Source organism: Desmodus rotundus, chromosome 12 (genome assembly GCF_022682495.2).
Source record: "Desmodus rotundus isolate HL8 chromosome 12, HLdesRot8A.1, whole genome shotgun sequence".
Classification (NCBI taxonomy): Eukaryota; Metazoa; Chordata; class Mammalia; order Chiroptera; family Phyllostomidae; genus Desmodus; species Desmodus rotundus.
The window spans coordinates 96,198,691-96,214,884 of record NC_071398.1 but is presented as its reverse complement, the minus strand read 5'-3'; the positions used below and the strand labels follow the sequence as shown (position 1 = coordinate 96,214,884).

The 16,194-nt window shown below is 48.4% G+C and overlaps 1 protein-coding gene across 1 annotated transcript; it reads left to right on the top strand.

Annotated features, from left to right (window-relative positions):
* Positions 1-4,069: 4,069 nt before the first annotated feature.
* PRDX6 (peroxiredoxin 6) lies at positions 4,070-14,461 on the top strand. The gene is made up of 5 exons (XM_024553362.3): positions 4,070-4,228; positions 8,334-8,490; positions 11,324-11,470; positions 12,350-12,496; positions 13,485-14,461. The coding sequence occupies exons 1-5, from the start codon at positions 4,134-4,136 to the stop codon at positions 13,611-13,613; spliced, it is 675 nt and encodes a 224-aa protein (XP_024409130.1). The 5' UTR covers positions 4,070-4,133; the 3' UTR covers positions 13,614-14,461.
* Positions 14,462-16,194: the final 1,733 nt, after the last annotated feature.

Sequence of the window (16,194 nt, the reverse complement as noted above, 5' to 3'; positions counted from 1 at the left end):
AGTCATGGATTTTGAATCCTAGTTTAAAAACTGTTTGAATTAAAACTAGTTTTAAAAGTTTAAACCCCTCCTTAAAAAGACTAAATTCAAAGTGTTGTTTTATTTATAAATTGAATGATGTTGACATAAAAATAACTATTTTTACTTGTAGTTTGATCATCTTTTTAAATATGTGTGAGTTATATTTACAAATATAACACATCTGAGCTTGTGGACCGCTGCAGGCCCCCAACGCGGCTCAGTCTAGGAAGAGGAAGACTAGGCAAAACACTTGCAAAACTCCTGCAAATCTAAGAAACACAGAAATGTCACCAACCAGGCGATCTTAAAACTACAATCGTCACTTATAAACTTAACTTTTTATATATTTCAAGTTAAGTCTAATATAAAGTACTTTGAAACATGTCCTCCTCTAGTTTCTCTCCAGATGGCGGATGTCCGGCCCTGGCTGGGGGGGGGGGGGGGGGGAGTGACCACACTGAACAGGAGCGAGAAGAGTGGGGGCCAGGTGAGGGGCCGGATGGTCAGCCCCACCCAGGCAGCAGAGAGACAGCAGCATGGCCTCCATCAGTATGTGTTCCAGACCTTTCTTTCTTTTTTCTTTTTTTTTTTTTTCTTAAAAGACCTTCAAATTTAACAAGAAAGCTTCTATGAACTGGTTTTCAAAACACAACCCCACCTTTTAAAGATTGGTTACAAGTTTTATTCATCTCCTCCCACATGCATAAGAATTTCTAACCAGCTACGGTTCTAACTAGGGACACAGTGCCCCTTGATTCCCAGCTGCAGGCAGACAAGAAAGTGCTGGCGTGGCTGCAGGAAGGAAGCCAAGTGCTTCTCTGATACTTCGTGCAATCTGGCCCCACGCCTGCTCTAACAGGTCACACACAGGGGCTCCCAACCTAGCGAGAGAGACAGACAGACAGACATCACAATGCACTGTCCTTCCCCCAAATGGCCACTGCCAATCCTTCCCCCTTCTCCTTCAACCTGTCTGAAGCAGCAAGGACAGAAGGGACTCAATCGGCCCGCAGTCGTGGCCCTCTGAAAGTCCATGCTCGCCTTCCTTCTCCCCAGCCCTGACGGCTGCCTGAACACTTTTTTTTTTTTTTTTTATCCCAGAGCCTCCACCCGCTCTGTAAAGTAAATATGTCCCTGAGACTCCCTTTCCCTTTTCCACATTCTGGTCTCTCCCTCCCTGGCTTGCCTCCCACGGCCCCACCCCCGTCCTTTCCCACGGCACTTCGAGCAAGCCCTTGGGAAAGACTGTGATTTTTCTTCCCCTAGAATGGGGTTCAGAGGTGAAACCCAACTGCCTACAGGCGCTGGGCAGCACAGATGGTTCCTTCCAACTCCGTTTGCATATAAGTACGTGGAAACATCAGTTACTTTTACAAAGAAGTCTGCTTTATCTCGTTCCTCCTTGGAACACACGGCCTTCAGTCCACCTTCCATTGGCACAGTTTTGACAGATAGGGATCTACGAAGATAGGATTCATTTGCCTCCCAGTTCTAGTCTAATAAAAATTACAGTGCGAGAGTGGAGCTAAAATGACAATAGACAATGTCAGCAAGTGTTTGAGAACTTTCTGAGCAAACAGGGAACATGCATTTCTAAGGAGGCTACTCTCTAGCCAATGTTTGGCAAGTGGAACATTGCCCAGTGTGGCTAGATCTTCTGACGTTTTGGGAGACAGACATCCCGATGTTTTTGTGGGAAAAAAAAATCATGTTTGTAAAGGTTGCTGGCTAATTCAGAAGAATTGAAATTGCTGCAAAGATTAAAGTAGACAAGTTTGCAAAGTGCAAGAGGATAGCCGGGCTGCAGTCCCTGGTACTGTGACGTCTAGCAGACTCTTATTTTATTGGACTTGCCTAATTTATCATAGATACTTCTATAATTATGCCCTTTATGGAGATCAATAATCCATTTCTGTGTTTATTCTCCGTATTTGTGGTGTATCTGTGTCTTCTAGTCTAGCTCCACAACACTAGTAATAGTCTCCAAAGGTCAAATTACTCTCTTTTTCTTTTCTTTCTCCCCCACAAAAGGAGCTAAGACATCGTGCTTCTAGAACCAAAGCTTGACGTCAAATCAGTTCAGAGACTGAATTATAGTAGCTTTACTGTTTTCTCGAGTGGTTAGAAATGTTAGCAATAATCTTATTGCAAGTCCTTGTTTCAGAGGAGAACTGATTCAATATGATCAGCATGCACCCACACGCGTGAAAACACCATGAAGATGGAAACTGAAATCACGGTATGTGAGTCACTTCTAAGATCGCCACGTGACTAAAATCCAGAGAATTTTCCCCACTCTTGAACTCCCACCATTTGGTACCCTCCCCCAACCGCATTTACTCTGCATTTGCATCATAACTGCTTCCACGCTGCCTTCCCTGGAAGCGCGGGGACCACACCTCTCCATTGCGTCACCAGGCCTGGCATAGTGCTAGCTTATAGCCGGCGAAGCAAGCGTTATTGTGTAAACCATCATCATCATCCAAATAATAGCTACCATTTCCAGAGCACTTACTATGTGCTGAGTAGTTTGCCTACGTTATCCTGGAGGCTTTCCCACAGCAGACCATCCAATCCCAAGCAGCACCCCAATCGCCTCTAGCACACCTTATTTTATTTCTGTGAATAGTACTTACTGCTATCCAATATATATACTTACTTTTATTAGCATTTATTTGATGCTGAATTTACACCTGGGCCATCAGTTTTTGTTTCTTCAGTTTCTTCTGCGATGTCCTTTTCTTCTGTGCAGCCTCCTCCCCTGGGTTAGGAGCCACCTGCTCTTTCCCAGTGGGATCATCTCAGTGCTGCGGGGAGAGCTCACGTGTGGGGGATCCACCCGGGAACCTTGTAAGTTCTGTGCCCCATCTTGGGAGCTTTGTTCACAGGGACTGGCTCCGTGACCAGAGACTCTGCATCTAAACCCTCAAGTTCAGCATTCCTCTCTGCATTTTTAAGCCCGTGCAGCAAAACCTCAGCACTCTTTTTGGGCCACCAACCCTGTGTCCAGCCCCACTGTTTGGCCTGGGCACACCCGCAGACTCCACCCTTGTAACTTCAGAAGGGTACACATTGCCCTGTGAGGTGACATCCTTCAGATCCCCAGTGGCTTTTCAAATGTGCATACCTTTGGTGGCCTGAGCAGTTTCACGAGTCTTTTTAAAGTGAACACAGAGATTGGAACCTCTTGATTTGCATGGTTTGGTGGGTTTTTCTGGGTCAAATGAATAGTGAGCCATTTTCAGGTACCCTCTGGCCACTGTCGGCCAGAGAAGTCTAATATATTTTTAAAGTCCATCTCCCCGACTAGAACGAAAGCTCCAAGAAAAGTCATCCTGCCTAAATCATGCTTACCACGTAGAAAGCAAATGAATGAAACTTGAGCTTCCCACCTCCTTGGGTAGCAGAGTTGACTTACACACAGAAAATCACATGTCTTAATATTTACATTTAGATTTCAGATTTATTGTGTTGATTATTTGAGGTTCATTGTGAGCCCTGGGAGTGGGGAGTGGAATAAAAATTAAGAGTTTGGTTACATTCCCCCAAGCACTGAATAACATGGTGCGAGAATTTTTGCTGCAATAAGAAAGCCACTTCCTCTGACATAAGGTCCTCCACATGGCTGGGTCTTGCCACATCCTCCTATATGACACAGTTCATGATGGCCAGGCGGGCTGGCCCAGCCAGATTCCAGCCGCTCGCCCTATCAGAGCCGGGAGTGGAAGGTCGCCCTGGTGGGTGTGCTAGAGGGTCTGCACGGATTTTTGCAGCTCCCGGAGTGGCTGTGGGATTCTCTACGTTGAGGCCTCGTTCCTACTGTGTTGCGCATTTTTCCGCCTCCAAAGCCCAAACACACTGCAGGGTCAAAACCGGCGCACTCCCAGGCTCTGGGCTTGGTCAAGAGCGTTGCAGATTCTAGAGAGTGCTAGGGCTGCCTAGCTCTGGCCCCGCCCCTCGCCCCTCACCCCGCCCCGCAGGCCTGGGCCCCGCCCAACACCCCTCTGTGGCCCCGCCCACCCCGCCCCTCTAGGCTTCATTTATTCCGCACTAGCACCTCCCTCTCCTGCCGCTGCTGCGCCTTCTCGTAGTCCCTCGTCACTGCTGCCGCCATGCCTGGAGGTCTCCTTCTCGGGGACGAGGCTCCCAACTTTGAGGCCAATACTACCGTTGGTCGCATCCGTTTCCACGACTATCTGGGAGACTCGTAAGTGGCCACCTCGTCCCCCTGCCTTGGCCTTGGGTTACGCCGGGACCTGGAGGTGCCTTCCCTGTTCCTCCTCCCTTCGCGCTCCCGCCGCTCAGTACGCTGCCCGCCGCCCGCCTCCTCCCCGCCTGCACCGGTTCCTGCACGTGCCTCTCAGTGTGTGCCCCCAGCCTCGCATCGGCCATTTGATCCCCTCTCGCGTCTGGGCCTCCCGGTGTGGCCCGGCTGGCTCCGGACAGGAAGGGGGAGGGGGACGAGGTTGGGTTTCCGCAGGTCCCAGGAACCGGAGGTCTTTGCGGAGCGGAGTTTGTTGTCTGTTTAACTTGGTTTGGTAAACTGTGCAAGTGGCACGGTCCAGCCGAGGCCCCGTAGGGGCAGAGAGATCTGGCGGCCTCGGCGGTCACCTCCCGGGACTCGGGACTCGTGCCCAGGATCGTGTCCCCTCCCTCCCTTGGTTCTGGAATTTGCTCCCAGGGGGAAGGTGGGTGTCTAAGGCCAGAGTCAAGGACACTCACCTGAGAGTTCTGTTTGCTGCCTGGCATTCGCAGGCTTCTTGGTACAAAATATAAAATTTAAAACCACCACCTGCCAGATACATGGCCGAAAGACTTTGGTGAAAGCCAGGATAAGATTTGAGAGTTGCTGTGGGAGGAATCAAGAACATTCTGTAGGTAGGTGTGCCCTTCATTCCAGAACTCGCAACACTTTGAGGGAAGGGCCCTCTGAGGTTGTTCGGTTGCATTGACCTGCTCTTGCCAGGGACAGCCTAGGAGGGTGCACTTGGGCTCCCTGAGACACTTTGTCTCCCAGCGGGGTGACCCCACTGCCCCTCTGGTCTGCCTTCCAGCAGCACGTGGCCTGGTCTGGCAGTTATACCAGTTTGCCTGTGAGTAAATTGATTTTATATACGATGTCCAGGGATCTCTGTGTAGAGACAGAGAAAAGGATTTTATGAGATTAATCAGTGATTGGACAGGGTTGTGCAGAGAACCTGGGAGAGATTCCAGGTATGTTAGGCCTACCCCTTACAACCCATCATCGAGTCCATTTCCAGGCACTGGTTAAGGGAAAAGCTAACCTTTGTGAACGGGAGGACTCAGCTAGGAAAAGGAGGAGAAAGGGAGCATTCCGGCCATGAGGCAGGAACAGGCTTCAGAGATACGGACCAAAGCCAGTCTCATATCAGAATCGAGGCCTTGGTAGCTCTCCAAAGCCCCATGGGATTTTCAGAGCGTGTTCCTTCCCATTGCCACCCCCAGTCCTCACCGCCGTAAAACAGAAGAATCTTACCGGCACTCTTAGGCTGTATGGATTAAAGATGAATATTAACGTGAAGCGTAGTTACTAGAGCAACAATTATACTGTCACTATGTAAGCTAACTACTTTCTTAGGTGTTTTTGTCATCATTGGCCCAGTTTATCTGCCTCTGGATCTATATGGATTTGATTAGAAGTAGTACCGACTCCGCGCCCCACCCGCGGGAAGATGAGAAAAATACCCGCATCTGTAAAATGCTGTCCGAGTCTGCCCCACCCCAAAAGACCTCTGAGCCCTTTACGTCATTGTAATGCATGGATTTTTGCCTAATATACAGGGTCCAGCACAAAGAACGCCCCTTTTGTATTACAAAATCTTTCATTACAAAATCATAAGCATGTAATGCTACGACATGACAATATCGCACTCAAGCACACCATATGGCATTTTAGGGGAAGTGTTCAAATTATAAATTATTACACCCACATTGTTACCCAGCCGGCCACACTCTAGCCAGCGTTACTTCTGCCGGACCCTGGATTGTCCAGACTCCATTCCATATGTGATCTCAATTCAAACTGTCTTTTTTGTGTGTGTTTGAGAGACAGAGAGGGAAAGAAGGTGGGAGGGAGAGAGAGAGGAGAAACATCGACTTGTTGTTCCACTTACTTACGCATTTATTGGCCCTTGACCAGGGATGGAACCCACAACCTTGGCCTATCGGGACGATGCCCTAACCAACTGACCTACCTGGCCAGGGCCACACAGTCAACTCTTGATTCAGATTGTTTTTTTAACGGGAGCTAGAAAATTAAAATAATTTTAAACTTTACAGACACCCACCCGGAGAACTGGACACAGCTAAGGGGTTTAGGGGCTGCCTTGGTGAGTTTATTGAGGATTAATCACTGTTTCTTTACGCACATGGTAAAGCTGCTTCTTCACAGTACGTCTTCACCAAACAAAACGTGTGTGTTCCTGGGGCTTTCTGGGGGTTAGTGGGCAGGAACTGTTCTCTTAAAGGAGGAAACCCTTTGTCTTTTGAAAATGAGGAAGGAAGGAAGGAAATGGGATCATGTAATTGACGTTCTCTCCAGCGCAGGCCACCGTCAGACATTCTCAGAGTTTATTCCTTTTTCAAGCCAAGTGGTGAGCTGCACTTTGGCTGCTCAGGGAGGAGAGGGTGTGAAGATGCTTAAAACAAGTTCCTGAGCGTGACTTGGAAATGGAAGGAGAACGCCTGACTTGCCCAATTCATCGCTCCTTTAACAAGAAGATGCACCCCGTTCCCTTTCTTCTCAAAAGTCTCGTCTGAGCCTTAAACGGACCCTGTTCCGTGGAATCTAAGGCCTAGATTTTACTCAGAGCTAGCTTATTTATTTCAAAAGATACATGCCCCTCTCGTTGCCCTTTACAGAAAAGTAAACATGCTAGACACCTCCACAGTCTTAAACATATGACCTCTTTCTTCCCAATTTTCCCCGACGGCCCCTCCCCATCCTTTTTGCGAGAAGATCGTTTCCCTTCCCGAGGAGGCCTCGGGAGCAGGGTGACAGGTGCAAGGGGGAAGGGGGTCCCCTTGTCTCCTCTTTGTTCTTTGTGCTTCGGGAAACTTGGCAGAGTTGGAGAGGTCAGCTTGGCACCTAAGCTAGATTCAGTCATCCGGGTTAGGGCCCTGCGGTGACGTCCCAAGTCCCTGGGAATGCGGAAGACCGAGCATTACCTTTTCCTTCTCAGCAGAGAGAGGTGTTTTCTGTCGCCAAGGAGAAAGAGATGGTCCTTCAAAGGTTCTTGTGGCTTAGCCTGCAACATGCTTAAAATCTCCACAAGCTTAACCTCGGGCAGGGATGGCTTCGGTAATAGCGTTCACCTAAGAACCTGCAGTTCTAGAAATGTACCTCGCAGGTTGTCAGTTTTCTGCCCACTTGGTCTGAAGCAAGAAGAAAAGGAAACCGCAAGCGAAGAGACAGGTAAAACTCTCAGGTGCTCTTCTATCACGGTGCAACTACTGGGTGTCCTGTTTGGCAGGTAAGGTCAGGAAAGCAGTTTCCTAAAAGATGTTACACCCATTCACTTCAAAGGAGCCGCATGTGGACTTTAATTTCCCGTATAAACAGAGGATACAAGCCTATTTATTTCAGGTTACATAATCTGTTTATTATTGCAGTCAGGCGTTTGTTTGGATTCAGGGCCTAAGGGGACACCCATTATTGGAGCTGAATGTCAGGGCCTGTGTGCTCAGCAAAAAGAATTTAAAAGAGGGGAAGAAAAAATAGTTATTTTCAGTAAAGCTACTTGGTTTGAGTCGCACAGATTTTATTTGCCGAAAAGAAGCCGGCGTGGCTCCACAGTTATGAAAAGAGGCAACACCCTTAAATTAGTCTTTTAAAATATGTGTCATCTTGAGTGTCTTGTCTTTGCTTGAACTGGGCTTTAAACATTGGTTTTTCCGGAGGTAAGATTAAGAAGCATTCCTCAACAGAAAGGTTTAAAAGTAATAGTCTTCATAAGCATTCATTAAAAAAAAAAAAAAAAAGAGCCCTGGCTGGTGTGGCTCAGTGGATTGAGTGCTGGCCTGTGAACCAAGGGGTCACCAGTTCAGTTCCCAGTGGGGGCACGTGCCTGGGTTGCGGGCCAGGTCCCCAGTTGGGAGTGCATGAGAGGCAACCACATATTGATGTTTCTTTCCCTCCCTCCTCCTCTCTCTAAAAATAAATAAATAAAATCTTTAAAAAGAAAAGAAAGGAACGTCGTTTTTGATCTCGGGTGTGTGGCTTACTCTGTTGGACACATGCTGTTAGTGATAACCTCTTCATTCAGTTGTAACCTTCTTTGCCCTCACTGCAGATGGGGCATCCTCTTCTCCCACCCCCGGGACTTTACCCCCGTGTGCACCACGGAGCTCGGCAGAGCTGCAAAGCTGGCGCCGGAATTTGCCAAGAGGAACGTTAAGCTGATCGCCCTTTCGATAGACAGTGTTGAAGACCATCTTGCATGGAGCAAGGTATTGTATCCGTGGGCATGTGCTTTGTGGTTATCAGTCCACTTACAAATTACAGAGTGGCTTGGCCTTTTAGATAGGAAGGTTTAAGTAAACCTTAGGTTCAGACTTCACGGATCACTTGAAAATCTGCCTTCGATTACACAATGACCTTCACCTTGCGCAATCCAAGGGCCACTTCTCAGCCCTCATCTTTCTGAGCCTATCAGCATACCACACACTTTCTTCTCTCCGCTTGCAGGACACCCCAACTCCAGCTGGTGCTTCTCAGGCTCAGGCTGAGCTTCGTCGTCTCCCAGCTCCTGATTTATGCTAGGGTTGCCCTGGCTCGTTTCTTGGACCTCTTCTCTTTCATGGACACTTTTCTCTCGGGGACCTCATCCACCCCATCTGTCTACCAGTTCCCCAGGTTTCATCTCTAGGCCAGACTCTCCTGGCTTCCCCATGGGTTCAGCCCCTGCCTACTCAGCATCTCCCCGATCTCCCATCACCTCAGACCTAACATGTCCGGAACTGAGGCTCTGTTCTTCGTCCAGGGTCCTACTCGTCTCAGCTAGTGGTAACTGTGTTTTTGTGGTTGCTCGGGCCTCAACTCCAGCAATCCTCTTTAATTCCCCTGGTTTGTCCACATCCCATGTCTGATTCACCAGCGCGCACATCTGCTGTGCCTTCAGACCACATCCAGAATCCCTTTTGGAAGTCTCTTTCCCCAGGTATCTTTGTGACCTGCCATCATCTCTTTACAGGTCTCACCTCAAATGACGCCTTCAAGGCTGCCCTTGGCTTCCTTCTCTAAAATTCTGACTCCCTTCCATGCTCCCCGGCCCCCTCTGGGTTTTTCCTTGGCGCGTGTCACCCTCTAGTTCTCTGCACATTGCCAATTTCGCTTGTGTGTTTCTCGCCAGCAGAGTGGAGGCTCCCCGGGGTAGGCTCCTGCTTCCTGTTCTGCTGGAACAGTGCTTGGCACTCAGTACATCCGAGGCAGTCGGTCTGTATTATCATAAATGAATCAGCTGAAGGAATTGTCTTCTTTCAACAGGAGGATTTAGTTGGGCAGTAAATGTGATGGTCCGGACTTAACCCGAGAACAGTTTAATGACTGTGCTACAGTGTGCTACTACCTAATGATACAGGTCGCTTGGGAGGGATGCTTATTGTGCATGCTGGGCCCCAGGTCATGCATTTCACGGTGCATCTGAAGAAGAGAGGTAGTACTTGCCTTGTGAGTTGGCCCCGGGGGGCTGTAACCCTTGGCCATTCCGTACCAGCCAATCCCGAGTGAGGTTAGAAGAATCACATGGAAAAGGGAAGGGCATTTCACTCGGAGAGTTGGTGGGACTTGCTCAAGAATGCCCTGCTGGAAGACGGTGGCATTGAGATTTGAACCTCAAACTAATGCTCTTCTTGATACTCGATCACACAGAGAGTAGGAATGAGCCTGATTTGGGGTAGAATAAAGGCAGAGCACACGGCTCTTTGGCTTTCATGGGTGGGATGTAACACCCATCAGACACGTGGCAGGAGAGAGAATTGCTGCGTAGCAATAATTAAAACAACAGATGGCTGGAGGAAGAGCTCCTAGGCCATTATATAACACCTTTTCGGGTACAGGAGCACACCCAGGCTCCTTTTACAGCTGGTGAGCTTCTGCCTTAGAATTTTCAGAACTGTGCCTGCATTAAATAGGAAACAGGCCCCGAGTATCAGAAGCAGTGCCCAAACTGGGGTACAACTGGTTTTGTGAGAAACCCCAAAGTGCCTCCAGAGCCAAACTGATGGTTCAACCAAACTGATGGTGGTGGCCTGATAGGCAGCAGGTGACAGCAGAAGGGAAGTGAAGATACTAAAATTAAGGAGCGTGTTAAAATTTGTTGTTATCTACTTCAAAGTGCATTCATGCCCCTTTATTCTTCAGCATCTCAGTTGAGAAATGCACACAGGTCGCACCTGCCGTTTATGGGATCATCTGAGCAAAGTGCAAGTTCCTTTGAAGACGGGAACTGCGTCTCCTCCTGTGTGGTCCACTGAAGCGCTGCGTCAGTGCCCTATCAGACCAAACAACGAAGCTAGATTTTCCCCCCCAAAAAAACCCTTCCAGGGATAGGAAAAGTAGAAATGAATGAAGTTTTGCTAGGGGAGGAGGGCAGAAAGAGAAAAGGCAAGTACATTGTTGTCCTTAAGTTGCGACTTGAAACGCTTTGTTTTCTGTGCACTTCACCCAGGTGTAAATTTTCCTCTGCCTTTTCACCCATAAGAGGTTTACCCTGTACTTGTCCTCGAAATACATGTTCGACTCTCCAGTCTTACATTTGCTTTCGGTTTTGTGGTTTTATTTTTCATTTCCTACCATCTGTCTGACAGTAGCTTAATGTCTGAGGCAGGATGCTTCCAAGACAGGGATCAGATCTATAGAATTGTCTTTGCATGTGGCATTGTTTCTAGAGGCGATGGACTTAAGGGATCCATTATTTCTGGTGGTTTTCACAATATTTGGGAACCCAGAGGTACCTGGAATTGGGAGCTGACGCTGCCCTACTCAGCTTTTAAAGAGGTCACTGCTGTTTCTCAAAGCAGTGAAAACAAGCTGTGTTTTAAGAGACATGGGCGTGAAAAGGGTCTACGGTTATACCCGAAGTGCGATACCCTACTGCTCTTCCTGTGAGGGAATAGTTGGGGTGGGCGTTTTCATTCACTCATTTGCATATTAAAATTGCTTACAGAAACTACTATGATTGTAGTCCTCTTCCCTGCCTTGCAGTGTGATGGCTGTTCCCAGATGGAATTTGGAGGACGAGCCCGTTTCGATTTTTCTCTTTCCCCTTCACCTGCATTTCAGGATATCAACGCTTACAACTGTGAGGAGCCCACAGAAAAGTTACCTTTCCCCATCATTGACGATAGGAATCGGGACCTCGCCGTCCTGCTGGGCATGCTGGACCCAGCCGAGAAGGACGAGAAGGGCATGCCCGTGACGGCGCGCGTGGTGAGTGGGCCAGGTCCGGGCTGTCGTCCTCGCGACTGGCCAGGCTGTACGTCCCGGGAAACGCTTGGACCAACGAGAGGGGAGAGGAGAATGTGTTAATATCCATTAACAATGTAACTGTGTTGGTGGCCACCTCACCGATGGTCCGCGATGCTCATGCAGAATTCCCAGCTAAATTTCCAAACTGGTTACTTCATAGCTTTTGGAAATCCACATAAAATAAGTAATTAGGATCAGAGGTCATCTAGAGTTGGGTAATCTTCCCTCCAGCTCTCCTGACAGCCCTCTCTTTCAAGTGGTGGGTCCTGTGCTCCTTCATAAGGCAGCTCTGGGTCTCATTTCTCGTTTGTTCTGCCCTTCCCCGCTGGAGAACTAACTTAGTCCCTCGTCTGCAAAAAGGGCAGCTAGGTGAGGGCCGGTATCCACTCCCACTAGTATTATTTCTGTGATAATCATCCCTACTTAACACAGTACCCACCTGAGGGCCTTGCCTGGTCCGCCTTTCTTACTGGGGCAGCCAGAACCAAACAGAACTCCCTTCCAAGTGTAGAAAAATACCACGAGCACTGGGATGTACACCTGAGACTAATACTGAATGTCACTAACATAATACTGAATGTCAACTGTAATTGAGAAGTTTTTTTTTTTAATTTTTTAAAAATAAAAATAACAAGGAGAAGAAAAGGATCGAGATCCCAGCACCCTGCGCCCCCCGACCCCCGATTATGTTTGGTGTGTCATTCCAGATGTGTGGGATTTTTTTGTTTGTTTTGTTTTATCCCCTTGAGCAGTTCTAATGACAGGCGAGCGTTCTGAGGGGCTTTCACATCAAAAACAGTCAAGGGACTCATGCTATCGACGCGTCTGTGTGCCTTGCAGGTGTTCATTTTTGGGCCTGATAAGAAACTGAAGCTGTCTATCCTCTACCCAGCTACCACGGGCAGGAACTTTGATGAGATTCTCAGAGTCGTTATCTCTCTGCAGCTGACCGCCGAGAAGAGGGTCGCCACCCCGGTGGACTGGAAGGTGAAAGATGCCAAAGGAGCCGGTCCCCAGTGTGCAGGGAGGGCTGTGGGGCTGGCGTCCAAGTGGCCGCCCTCGGGCTTCCTGTTGCCTAGGGCTCTTATTCCAGAATGCAAGTCCACTGGGGGAATGTTTCCTCGTGGCATTCATGAGTTTATGGCTCTCGTTTCCTCCTGAGTTTAAGCTCTTCTCAGAGGCCATGTTCAAGGTCTTCAACACTTTTTGTATAAAACACAGGCTTCCTGTATTGCTTTCTAGCTTCTAGCTCATTTGGATAAGTGAATTGGTCAGAATGATGTCCTTTCCTAATAAAAGGACTTTTCTTAAACCTTTAATCCTTCCCTGATGGCAAAATATTTACAACAAAACTTAGGTTGGCCACTTAAATCCTGGCTGGAAAACTTGGTATCTTACTGTCCCGAAGAATTTCCCTCTCTTAAGCCTCATTAATGCCACGTAGAATTCTCTGACACTTAAGCTTTTAACCTGTAGGAATGTCGCTTCTCTGCAATATGTAAGACCTACATAATAATAGCACAAGAATATCTTAATGTTGTTACATTTTTTAAATATTCTAACCTGTATACCAGGTTTTGTTTTTTTCTGATGAGCAAATCAATTAAAATGCTCCATCCGGTCACTGAACATACATGTATGGAGTCCAGATAGAGCTGTGGACAATAAAGTTCCAGCCCTCTTGGACTCACAGTCCCGTGGGCAGAGCCAGACAATAAGCCAGGTTATAGTGCACTAGGTGGTGGTAAGTGCCACAGAATAATGGAGAGAGGAGGAGGGGAGCATGGGAGCTCAGCGGTGGGGAGGTTGGCTTTCCCTGTGGCTGTCACGGGAGGCCTAGAGCGGGAGGCTTTGCTGGAGAGGGAGCTCAGTGTGTTCGAGGAACAGGGAAGCCAGCAAGCCTGTGGGTTCTGAAGTTCATTCTTGCCTTTAGGCTTGAACATTGAATTTCACCGTTCTCAATGTCGTTCCCTAGGTTGGAGATAGTGTGATGGTCCTTCCAACCATCCCAGAAGAGGAAGCCAAGAAACTTTTCCCTAAAGGAGTCTTCACCAAAGACCTTCCATCTGGCAAGAAATACCTCCGCTACACGCCCCAGCCGTAGGTCTGTTCCTGGTGCTGGTGCTGGGAGCTACGGAGGGCCAGCCACCCTTCCTCCATCCTGTGTCCTGCGGCAGTTCCGTCAACACATCCCGCTGTGATCAGCCGCGGGCTTTAGGTTGCTGTCCTACTGGCTTATTAAACGAAAATGGCACTAAAAATCTCCAGGGGATTCTTTGCTTCGTGCCTTCCTCCACGTTCTGTTCTGTTCGTGTGTCTCAGCGCTCTCTCCTGGCTCTCTTTGAAGTGCACTCGATGCGGGAGACTCACATGCCGTTCGATCTCTGCTGGGTTTCTGATCCACAGGGTTTCCGGTCCGTCCTGGAGTGGCCATCAGGTTTCTCTAGCTGTTCTAATCAGATCCTCTCTTCCGTTACCCATTTTGGGGAGCCGCAGAACTTGAGGTTCGATTTCCTCTGTCAGTCTCTTATGTACATAGCCCTAGAAGATAGTGTAACTGGATGGATGTTCTTCCGTTTTCAGTGTTTTGATCACAACTAGGGGAAAAAACTTTTCAGTTCTGTACTTTTCCCATAGATAACTGATGTGGGGTCAGCAGGGGGAAGGGCCTTTAAATATTTTGCTAAAAAATTTCTCGATAAGTTTCTATCAAAAGAGGCTACAGAAAAGGCCCCACTTACCTGCACAGGTGTTGCAGACGTGGGAACAGAACAGTAGTGCCGTGTGCCTTTCACACCGTCATGGTGGACACAGAAAGGGGTCGCCTGGGGAAGGGAGGAGAGGATGCCCGAAAATGTTTGTTTATAGAACTATTCTTGCTGGGGGTGGGATGGTACGTTCTGGATTTTGCTTTTGGGGGACCTAGCAAATAAATCCTTCGTTAAAACTGGATCAGAGAATTCTGTTGTCACGTTTGGAAATACTCAGTGAGCCTCGTGTCCTGAGGGCAGAGGTGTCCTCGCCGGGCTTGGCACCGATGCTTCTCGCTGAAGGCAGAGACCTGAAATGTCTGATAACGAACTGGGAGGCTCAGCTGACCTCACATGACTTCACCGCGGCACCTGGCCCACTTTGCTCTTTTGTGGCACCTGCCTGGGTCCTGCAGTCCCTTGAGTGTGTGACCCCTGCTGTCACAAGCTCTCCAAATGCCTTAATGGGATTGTGGAGCTTCAGAATATGAATCTTGAGCATAATGGTACCTGCATGCTTTATACTCCAGACTCGTGGTCTCTCGGACTCACACAGTGCCGGTACGTCCTAGGTGTAGAAAGAAGTGCCGCACACCTGGTACAATCCCTTGCAGGTAGCCCTCCGTATTTTTATTGAGTAAAATAATGAAAGCCATGCCCCCTGGTGTCAGGTGTTGGAGAAGTTGTTAGGCCTTTAGTTTCCTTGACAAGGTGGCTGACACTATAAAGGTTGAGAACAGAGGTAGACACTCCCAAGTTCTTACCGGATCCTGGGAACGCTGGTCTGACACGGACCTACCAGGGCTGGCTTTCTGCTCTTACCTCTTCAAGTCACAATATATTTTGCCCTCAAAGAACTAATGCTCTCTGGTCCTTAAAGCATCCCTCTGACTAACCCCCAGCTCCATCTCGAGTCACCTACCTGGTCAGTCCCTCGCTGCTCTGCTCTCTTCTGTCAGCTGTTGGCCACGTGTAGTCCTCATCACAGTGAGAGTTCAACGTCTGAATCACCAACGTTAATTATTCACACTTGAGTCTTTGCTGCCAGGACATTGGCCCCTGAACGAGCAAAATCAAAACAGAATTCATCAGCTTTAACCCCAACAAATGATTGCCCCTTCCCATCCCTCCCACAGGCACCAACCCTTGGTGTTTCGTTCACCTGTATCCATGCTACTCACATCGATGTCAACATAAAAGTGCTTTAAAAGCTCAAAGAAAAGGGGTTCGTTCCTGTGCCCTCAAATTGAGTTCTGGCTGTACCACCAAGCAGCCAGGAGGCTTTGTGAACGAATTCTTTTCCAATTATAAAATACTACACGATGAAGGTACTCCCAGGTAGAAGTGATCCTAAGCATATTTTTAACACACTTGGGCAATGGAGAGTAGAGGTCCCCTGTCGAGAGGTGTTGCACTCAGTTTTCACAGAAAGGTGCACGTGTGTGCAAAGATGGGTTAATTACAAGTGAATTGATTTGTGACCGAGGGGGCTATGAGAGAAGCATGAGGAGTTTGAGAGGCAGTCGGTGTGGCTTTTCAAAGGAGCGGCACAGGCTCCGGCTACTAGATAGTCTTGCAAGATTAGCAAAGTGATTGACCTGCAGCTTCTGTGTGGACTAGCAGCAAATCTGATTTCACCTCCAACCTCCAACCCAAGGGTCGGAATTTGTATTGAGAAGCTCGGCGAAGGGTTAAGGAGCCAGAATGGCCATGTCTAAATGACAGATGCCAGTTTGGGTGCAGTGAACTGGCCTTAGTGATTTACTCCATTGGACCCTGCCCCTTTGGGGCAATGCAAATGAAGGAAATAGAGCTGGTTCTGGCTTAAACGGTGCATTAACTGGGTAAAAGGTCATTACCACCTTCTTGTCAGTGACTGGTCAAGCAAAGGGCATGTGATTCAGTTCTCCAGGGGACAAACAGGATTATGGGAGT